The 10,196-nt window shown below is 61.0% G+C and overlaps 1 protein-coding gene across 2 annotated transcripts in view; it reads right to left on the reverse strand.

Moving 5' to 3' along the window:
* NUP160 (nucleoporin 160) overlaps positions 1–6,337 on the reverse strand; it is a 29,918-nt gene extending 23,581 nt beyond the window's left edge. Inside the window, exons 1-7 of one of the 2 annotated variants that reach the window (XM_071762340.1) lie at positions 6,100–6,337; positions 5,133–5,343; positions 2,559–2,781; positions 2,301–2,379; positions 1,702–1,816; positions 815–973; positions 97–174 (exon numbers count right to left, since the gene is read on the reverse strand). In XM_071762340.1, the coding sequence (XP_071618441.1) occupies positions 97–174; positions 815–973; positions 1,702–1,816; positions 2,301–2,379; positions 2,559–2,781; positions 5,133–5,343; positions 6,100–6,302 (1,068 nt within the window). In that variant the 5' untranslated portion in view covers positions 6,303–6,337. The remainder of the gene's footprint in view (positions 1–96; positions 175–814; positions 974–1,701; positions 1,817–2,300; positions 2,380–2,558; positions 2,782–5,132; positions 5,344–6,099) is intronic. The other variant, XM_071762342.1, reaches the window with a different exon arrangement.
* Positions 6,338–10,196: the final 3,859 nt, after the last annotated feature.

A 10,196-nucleotide genomic window follows, 5' to 3' on the forward strand; every position in this document is an offset into this window, starting at 1 on the left:
AAGGAGTTGATTTAACAGCACAAAAACATTTCCCCCCAATCATTTAAACCACTGGGAATTTTTTTTTTTAATCCTTTTATATTCCCTGGTGCCCACCTGGGAGGAGAAGAGGGAGGAGATGTGGTCCAGGCTGTAGCGGTTGCTCTCGGTGCTCACCAGCTGGAAGACACAAAACTAACCAAGGCAACTAGTTAAGTCCTGGTCAAGCCACTAACCAGCAGCTCACGGGTGCTGTTTGTCTCTCCATTCCCTGCTCAGTGTCTCCCTCAATTCAGGAGGAAAAGCCCCAAATCCTCAGGGTGCTGGTGGCGAACAGAGCTCTGTGCGAGGTCCCCAGAGCCAGCAGAGCACCCAGGGGACACCAGAAGCCACCAGAGATGCTTCTGCTCCCTGTGGGAATTCCCTGGAGAAGGGAAAGGGAAAGCTGCCCAATGGATGAGACTGTTTTGAGCCTTCACTCCCTCCTCCTGCTAAATTTATTGCTCACTGCAAGACGCAGGAGCCGTGAAGGTCTGGCCAGGCACAGCCAGGCTCCTGCTGTACAAACCCCACGGGGATTCCCATGCTCCCAGCTCTGGGCAGACCTTTCCTTTTCCCACGGCACATCCGTGCTTCTGGGACGCTCTGGGAGCAGGAGGTGAAGGAGCAAACAAACCCTGCAGCTCAGTCACACAGGGAATTCCACTCCCTGGAGCGAGGCCCCGCGCGTCCCGCACCGCGGAACGATTTTATCCAGAACCTCCTCCTCTCCCCAGATGGGAAACTTCCTCGTTTCCTGCCCAAATCCAAGGAGGAGAGAGCTCTTCCTCCATACCTGCCCTCTCTTGGGTGCGTGCACGTAGACCCCCAGGTAGAGCCCCAGGGCCTGGGAGAAGGCGAGGCGCAGGCGGTGCCCCGTGCCCGGGGCCAGGCGCAGGTCCCTGCTGACCGGCACGAACTCCAGCAGGTCTGCAACCATCAGGCACAGCTGGTCCTACAGGAAAACAACAACCAAAACAACCACAAAAAGGAGTTGTTGAGAGATTTCAAGACTGAGAAATTACCTCCTGGTCCAAAACTTCCTCAAATCTTTCCCTCCAAGATGCCAGGAAAGTATCCCTGAGGGTACCGGAATCGCTCTCTTAAGGTTTTCCCTCTCTCACCTGTGCCCCAACCCCATGGAGTTGTTGTTTTGGTTTTTTTTTTTGGAGATGTGGGATAAAGCTTCCCCCTCCTCCCCTCCTACCACACACATTCCAGCACCAATGAGCCGTGAAAGGAGCTGCTCTGCTCCATTAGCTTTGGCACTGCTGTTTGGAGCAGTGAGGGAAGGGAGAGGAGCCTTTGCTTATTAACTTCTTGTTGACAAGGAGCCCCGCTACAAAACCACTCTTATTCCCACCAAAACAATCCCCCTGCCTGTCCCCTCAGCTCCCAGAGTCCTCCAGGACCCAATCCTGCTTCCCACCCTGTAGGACAAGGCTTGGGTGTGGAGAAAACCCACTCAAGAAGCATCCACAGAGAGCATGACACAAAGTGCTCTGAATCCCAGCGTGGGGAAGTTCTGGAGATGATTGAAGCGGGGATGGAATCCAGGCCCAGCAGCCAGATCTGGTTCCTGGGGGCTGGGAAGTGGGATCCAAGGTGCCTAAAAGGTCCTCCAGGATCCTAAAAGGTCCTCCAGGATCCTAAAAGGTCCTCCAGGATCCTAAAAGGCCTCACCTTGTAGGACCACATCCGAAGCTTGTGGTCCTGGCAGAGGGCAAAGAGGAAGGCGTCGTGGTCGAGGCAGTGGACGGAGAGGCTGATGGGGAGGTCTGAGGGGCCACAGTCACCCCTGGGAATTTAATTCCAAAATTAAAAAGAGAAATCAAGAAGAGGCTCCATCAATCCATCAACCCAAGGCTGGGGGTTGATGTCTAGGGTTGGGATTTTGGTGGTGTGGAAGGCTCCCAAGACAAAGCCCTGCAGGGGGAGCATCCCCCTCTCATCCCACCCGACCTTGGGGTGAGAATATGGGGCTCTGGTAATCCCTAACCCCCCCCTGGCTCTGGCCACCTCCTGGGCAAATCCCTGGAGGCCAATTAATGGATCTTAACCTCCTGGTCAGCAGGGAATCAGCAGGACTTTGTTAAGAGGAGCTAATCCAGGTCCCAGCCTCCCCCCTGCAGCAGCTCCTCTGACCCAGTTCCCATTTTTTGGCAGCAGGTTCGTGGCTCCCCCCTTTGGGACTCAGAGGGTGAAGAATCCTCCCTCCCCCCCCCCAAAAAAAATAACCCCAAACCCAGATTAATTCAATTTCTTCCCCACCAGACACTGACCTGATGGCTGTGGGCATCCAGCCAGTGAGCAAACGCTGCATCACCGAGCTCTGCTTCAACTCCACCACTGACACAGGCCCTTTGGGGGAGAAAAGGAAGAAATCAGTAAAATATTTTCAGGCCTTGGGCTTCTTCAAAAAGCTTTGTGAATTTATCCAGAAAAAAAGCCCCCCAAAAATCACCAACTGGAGGGCAGGAAGGGGAGGGGAGGGGGGGTGAGAGCTATCGAGGGAGGTGTAGTTGGCTCCAAACCCTTACCGGGTGCCTCAGGAGGGGGCAGCTTGAGGACAAAAATCCCCCCCAGGGAGGAGGGGAGGGCAAAGAGAGCTTCCCCCTCACTGCCCAGCCAGGCTGCTGAGGTCAGGGAGTGAGGAGCCAGCCCGGGCAGGGAGGGGATGAGGCAGAAGTTGGCAGGGTCCTGGAAGTCGATTTTGCCGATATCGGTGAAGACGGATTGCATCTGGCTCTCTGTGATCAGCTCCTGCAGGGGGGAGAGGGCAGGGAGAGGAGAAATCCTTCAGCAGTCTTCCCAGAAAAATCCTTTTTTATCATTCCCATCACCTCTCTTCCCCTTGGCTCACCCACAATTTTTTTTTCCCCCCCCTAATTTTTTTTTTTTCTGGGGGGGGAAGGGATCTCAAACTCCGCGGGTTGCGAGGAGAACGCTCACGCTCCCCCTCATAAAATTCCCCCAAAATCATTCTGCTTCCAGACAGCTCGGAGCAAAACCAGTCCCACACAACATCCACCCCTCGAAGACACCTGGAAAAAAACCTCCCTGAGAGGAAAAGGACCCAAAATCCTCATGATAAAACTCTCAGAAATCATGAAATGCTCCCGGAATCTCCCGCTCGCCGCAGGATGAGCCCCGGGGGGCCTCAGCCCCCACCCCCAAAAGCTCCTTTGTCCCCTTTGTCACAAAACCAGGCTCCAGGCCAGCCCTGCAGGGCCACCCCAAGCTCCAGGAACACCAGAGGGTTCCAGCCCCAGGGGATAAATCCCCACCGGACACTTAGGAAAAGTTAGGAAAAGCCTCACCCAGCTCCTGACCCAAAACCGGTGAATTCCTCCCCAAAAAACCCCTCGTCCCTCCCTGCCCTGCCTCAGGTGAGCAGCCCTGAGGTCACCTCCCTGCTCCTGTCCCCTCCCAGGGCATCCATGGACCCCCCCAAACCCCTCCAGGTGGGTGGGGGGCAGAGGGGAAGAGAGGAGGCCCTGAGGCTGCCCAAAGGCTGCTCAGAAACAGTGAAACGGGGAGAAAATCCCAACCCAGGGACCCAAAATCCCAACCCAGGGACCCAAAATCCAACCCAAAAGTCAAAACCCAACCCAGGGACCCAAAAACCCAACCCAGGGACCCAAAATCCATCCCAAAAGTCAAAATCCATCCCAGGGACCCAAAATCCCAACCCAGGGACCCAAAAACCCATCCCAGGGACCCAAAATCCCAACCCAGGGACCCAAAAGTCAACCCAGGGACCCAAAAACCCAACCCAGGGACTCAAAATCCAACCCAGGGACCCAAAATCCAACCCAAAAGTCAAAACCCAACCCAGGGACCCAAAAATCCAACCCAGGGACCCAAAATCCAACCCCAAACGTGGCTGTTGGGGTGGGAATGAACTCTGTCCCTGCCAGAACTGAGTGTTGCTGCCAAAAATCCCTGTCCTGACCCAAACTGCCCCTGTCCTGACCCAAATTGATTTTGTCACAGCCAGAATTAATCTTATCCTGGCTCTGAACACCCCTGTTCTGGTCAAACATGACTGGATTGCTCATGTCACAGCCAGACTGACCCTATCATGACCCAAACTGACCCCAAGTGACCTAATCACCACCCACACTGACCCAAACAGACCCTATCACAACCTAAACTGCCCCAAACTGACCCAAACAGACCCTATCACAACCCAATTTGACCCTATCACAACCTAAACAGATCAACTGATCCTATCACAACCGAAACTGCCCCAAACAGGCCCTATCACAACCCAAACCGACCCTATGACCCAGACTGACCCAAACAGACCCTATCACAACCCAAACCAAACCTATCATGATCCAAACTGACTCTATCACAACCCAAACTGCCCCAAACCAACCCTATCACAACCCAAACCAACCCTATCACAACCCAAACTGACCCTATCACAACCTAAATTGCCCCAAACCAACCCTATCACGACCCAAACTCATCCTCCCATGACCCAGACTGATCCAAACTGACCCTATCACAACCCAAACTGACCCTATCACGACCCAAACTCACCCTATCATGACCCAAACTGACCCTCTCATGACCCAGACTGACCCTATCACAACCTAAACTGCCCCAAACTGCCTCAAACCAAGCCTATCACAACCCAAACTGACCCTATCACAACCTAAATTGCCCCAAACCAACCCTATCAAGACCCAAACTCACCCTCTCATGACCCAGACTGATCCTATCACAACCTAAACTGACCCTATCATGACCCCAAACTGACCCTATCACGACCTAAACTGCCCCAAACTGCCCCAAACCAACCCTATCACGACCCAAACTCACCCTCTCATGACCCAGACTGATCCAAACTGATCCTATCACAACCTAAACTGCCCCAAACTGCCCCAAACCAACCCTATCACAACCCAAACTGACCCTATCACAACCCTATCACGACCCAAACTCACCCTCTCATGACCCAGACAGACCCAAACTGACCCAAACATTCCCTCTCCCCCAGACTCAGCCGTGGGACCCTCAGGGCCAGCCCGGGGGATCCCCGAGGGGCAGGGGGAGGGGTGTGGGGTGGGTGTGGGGTGTGTGGGTGCCCCCCTGGTGCTCACCCCCCTGTAGGTCCGTGCAGGGTGGGGCAGGAAGAGGCGGTGGAGGCTCTGCCTGGTGAGCAGGAGCAGAACCAGGTGGTTCTGGAGCTCACAGAACTGGACCCCCCCCGGGAGGAAGGGGCAGCCCTGGATGCGGAGCCTCACGGCGTTGTTGAGGAGGTTGAGATCCAGGGATTCCTCCACCAGCTCCACGGTGTCCCCAGAGCTGGTCCTGAGGGACAGAGGACAAAGGGAGGGCTGAGGATTCCTGCTGCTCAAATCCCTTTCCCCTTCTCCTCTCCAAAACACCCCCCTCAAATTCCCAGCCCCCTCCCCTGCATCCCCTCTCAACCCCCCCCCTGCACCCCTTCCATTCCCCTCTTCCCAAATTCCTCAGCCCCCACATCCCCCCCTCCCCAAACTCCTCTCCCAGTCCCATTTCCCCAGGCCCCTTCCCCGAATTCCTCTCCCCCTTCCCAAATTCCTGTCCCACTCCCCTCTCATCAAGTTCCACTCCCCAAACTCTTCTCTCATTCCCCTCTTCCCTAAAGTCCCCTCCCCAAATTCCTCCCCCACTCCCCTCTTCCCCAAATTCCTCTCCCATTCTCCTTCTCCCTAAAGCCCCCTCCCCAAATTCCCTCCTCCCCAAACTCCTCTCCCACTCCCCCCTCTCCAAATTTCTCTCCCATTCTCCTTCTCCCTAAAGCCCCCTCCCTAAATTCCCTCCTCCCTAAACTCCTCTCCCACTCCCCCACCCCAAATTCCTCTCCTATTCTCCTCCCTCCTAAATTCCCTCCCCAATTCCCTCCTCCCTAAACTCCTCTCCCATTCCCCTCCTCCCTCAAGCCCCCTCCCTAAACCCCTCTCCCATTCCCCCTCCCCAAATCCCCTCCTCACAACCTCCTCCCCATATCCCTCTCCCCAGACGCCCCTTTCCCCCCTCCCCAGACGCCCCCATCCCCTCTCCTCCCTCAGCCCCTCCACTCACCACCTCACGAAGCGGTTCCTCGTCACTGCGGTGAGCTGCGCGCTCTCCTGGTAACAAAACCCGCCCGCGCTATCCCCATACCGACCCGCGGGGAGCGGAGCCGTTCCCGGCGGGGTAAAAACGATTTCCCGAAGGCGTCGGGGTGAGGCCCGAGGCGGGGCGGGCAGCTCCAGGCAGCTCCGCTCCGACAGCCCCGCAGCCATCTTGCCCCGGACCCCTTCCCGCCGCCCGCGCGGGGCATGACGGGAAGGGAGGGGCGGGGAGCGGGGCGGGAGGGGTAGAGCGCCCCCTGGCGGGCGGGAGGGCCAGGGGGGCAAAACGGGGAGGGGGAGATGGGGGGGGAAGAGAGGGGGAGGGGATATGGGGGGGATTTGGGGAGGGGATATGGGGAGGGGGGTTTGGGGAGGGGGGCTTTGGGAGGGAATTTGGGGAAGGGAGTATGGGGAAGGGGATTTGGGGAGGGGGATTTGGAGAGGGGGGCTTGGGGGGGGTTTGGGGAGGGGGGCTTGAGGAGGGGGGCTTGGGGAGGGGGGTTTGGGGAGGGGATTTGGGGAAGGGGATATGGGGACGGGGGTTTGGGGGCGGGGGTTTGGGGGGGAATTTGGGGAGGGGGGCTTTGGGACGGATTGGGGGAGGGGATATGGGGAAAGAGATACAGGGAGGAGGATTTGGGGAAGGGGATTTGAGGAAGGGGATATGGGGAGGGGGGGGTTGGGAGGGATTTGGGGACAGGGGGCTTGGGGGGACAGGGAAGGGGGGTTTGGGGAGAGGGGGATTTGGAGCAGAGAGGGGAAGGGGGATTTGGGGAAGGGGATTTGAGGAGAGGGGATTTGGGGAAGGGTTTGGGGGGGATTTGGGGAGGGAGACATGGGAGGGGGATATGGGGAGAGGAGAAGGGGAGGGGGAACTTGGGGAGGGGATCGGGGAGGATTTAGGGGAGGGGGATTTAGGGGAGGGGAGACTTGGGGAGAGGGGAACGAAATTTGGGGAGGGGGTTTGGGGAGGGGGGGTCTGGAGGAGCAGCAGCCGCCCCTGTCCCGTGGCATCAGCTCTGGGGGGGGGGGGGTGGGGGGGATGGGATCCCCTGTCCCGGCCGCACCCCCACAACCCGGTTCCGAACAATCGGGTCTTTGAGGCAGAGCCGGCGGCACGAGGCGCCCGGAGCAGAATGGGCAGAAGGGGCAGAATGGGCCCATTCTGGGGTGGCAGGTGCTGGGGGGGGGTTGGGGCTCCCCGGGGATGGCGGAGGGACCCTGGGGGGGGGGGCGGGATCCCCCCCGTGGTGAGCCCGGGGACCTTACTGGGTCGGTACCGGGACACGCTGGGACCGTACCAGCACCGTACTGGGACATGCGATGGGACCACACCAGAACAGAACCGGGGCCGCACGGGGACCGTACTGGAGCTTTATTGGGGCCGTATTGGGTCAGTACCAGGACATACGGTACCAGCACCATCCCGAGACCGGGTCAGTACCGTGTACTGGCACCATGTTGGTACCTTATTGGCACCACAGCAGGACAGTACTGGGATCTAACTGGGATCCCATTGGGATCACACCGGTACGGTACCGACACCGGATCAGCACTGTGCCGGGACCACACCAGAACAGTATCGGGACATCCCGGGACCAAACTGGGACAGTAGCCGGGCCGCACCAGAACCGTGCCCGGGACGGCGCGCACAGATTTGTTGCGGTACCGGTCCGGTACCGCTCCGCTGCCGGGACCCGGGACCGCTCCGGTACCGCTCCGTGGCCGTGTCCCGGGGCGCGGGCGGGGTGTGTGGCGGTACCGGACCAGCCCGTCCCGGGCGGGGCAGCCGCAGTCCCCGCCCCCGGGGCTCTCCCGCCGCTTCCTGCGGGCACGGGATCGCGCTCGGGCCGGGGCGGCGGCGGCGCGGGGTGAGTCCGGTTCGGGATGGGTCCGGTTCGGGGTGGATCCGGTTCGGGATGGATCCGATTCGAGGGAGCCGGCGGGAACGGGACCCGGGGTCCCCCCTGGAGAGGGAACCGGGCGGAGGGGGATGGGGGATGGGGGGTGGGGGGTGGCACCCCCAGGGTGCGGGTCCCGGTGGGGCGGGAGCTGTGGGTCCGGGGGTGCCCCGGGGGGTGGGTGCCGGGGGGTGGGAGCCGCTGCATCCCCCTGGGGCAGGATCCGTGGGTCCCGGCGGGGCAGAGCTGTGGGTCTCAGGGTGCTGAGTTTGGGATTTTTGTGGGGCAGGAGCCGGGGGTCCCGGTGGGGCAGAGCTGGGGGTCCGGGGGTGCCCAGAGCCGGGGATCCCAGTGGGGCAGGGCTGGGGGTGCTGGCAGAGCCCCGGGGCCAGCAGCTGTGGGGCCGGGGGGTCCCCTTGGCCAGCGTGGGGGTTGGGGACAAGGTCTGTGCCCCACGGGGTGACCCCCAAGCTGGGGACCCTTCCCCGCAGTGGGGCGGGGGGTGCCCCGCGCCCCTCCGGCTTTTGGCACCGATGTCCCCAAGCTGGTGGCCTGGGGGTGACCACCTGCGGTCCCCAGCGGTGGCCGTGCCAGCCGGGGCCGGGAGCGCTGGCGGGGGCAGCTGGAGCTTGGAAAACTCTTGGAAAAAAAAGGCCTGAAAGACCAAAAAAAAAAAAAAAAGAAAAACCAACAAAAAAAAACCGAACCCAAAACCAACAAAAAAACCAAGAACCCAGGACCCGCCTCCCGTCCCAGCCCTGCTCCCGCCTGGCTGCTCGCCCACCCGCCCAGCCTGCTGGCACCTTGGGGACATGGCCACCAACCAGCCCTGCCCCCCGCCAAGCCCCCCCCCCGGCTCCTAAATCTTCATCCCCACCCAGGGAGGGAGAAACCCCCCCTGCCCCTTCCCTCCGGGGTGATCATCGCCTGCCTCAGTTTCCCCTCGCTGAGTTCTGGAGCTGGCCGGTGGCGTTGTGCCACCCTGGGTGGGGAGGGGGGGTTTGTCCCCATCCTGGGGGGCTCCAGCCACCCCCCAAAGCCCCACCAGGGCTGAAGGTCATCTTGGGGACTCTAGGTGAGGACACCAAGGTGGCACTGGGAGGGATTGGGGGGGGATAAGAAGATAAACCCCCCCTCCTCGTGGCCGGTGGTGGCCAAGGTGGCCGCCGTCCCGGTGACGTGGGGCTGGCACCGTAATCCCGGCGCGCTTGAGCGGATTAGGACAGCCCGGGGGTGGCCTTTGGTGGCCGCAAATCCCCCGGGTTGGACATCACGTGGGGGACACGCCACGGGGGTGGCCGTGCCCCTGTCCCCCCCCTTCCGATGCCACCCAGGTGTTCCTCGGTGGCCCCCACGTTGTGTCCGGGGGTCGGGGTCTCCGTGGGGTCCCCCCGGGGTGGGTCCGTGGCTCAATCCGGGCTGTCCCACGGGGGTGGCACACGGGGACGCGGGTGTGGGGCTGGGTGTGACACGGGGGTCACCACGGGTGGGGTGGGGGGGGGGGCCGTGGGGCGGCCGTGCGGCACGGCGGGGAGGAGCTGGCGGCAACCGGCCCGACCGGTTCGGTGCCGGCACCCCCGGAGCCGGGGGGCTCGGGTGGCCCCGCCGGGGGCTGCACGTGGCCCGCTTCAAGGTCACCGTCCCCGTGGCCACCTGCCCGCCCAGGTGACCGTGTCGGGCCACCGAACCCTCCCTTAAGGCTACAACGCACCGTGGCGGCCACCGCCTGGCTTTTGGGGTGGCCCCCGAGGGGGTTTGGTGGCACCGAGCGTGTTCTGGTGACACGGGAGGATCCCGGTGGCTTTTTTTCTTTTTCGGGGGGGGACACACAATCAGTGTAGTGTCACCCTGGGTCCGGAAGGGTGGGTGGGTGGGTGCTGAGGTGTCCCCTGGGTGCGGCGGTGACGCACGAGCCCGGCACGGTCCCGCCAAGCCACCTCCTCCTCCCTGCTGTTTGTATGACCCCCCCCCCCCCCTCCCAAAAAAAAAATAATTTACCCTCCCTCCCCGGGTTGTGCAAACCCCCCCCGGCCCCTCCACCCCCCGGGGGTTGGGGGTCGCTGGGACCCCTCCCCACCCAGAGTTTGCCCATCGGGTCCACCCTTAGGGTTCTTCACTGAGGGGGGGGAGGGTGAACCCACCTTGCCCCCAAACGCTGTGTGGG

The sequence above is a fragment of the Heliangelus exortis genome, chromosome 18 (genome assembly GCF_036169615.1).
Source record: "Heliangelus exortis chromosome 18, bHelExo1.hap1, whole genome shotgun sequence".
NCBI lineage: Eukaryota > Metazoa > Chordata > Aves > Apodiformes > Trochilidae > Heliangelus > Heliangelus exortis.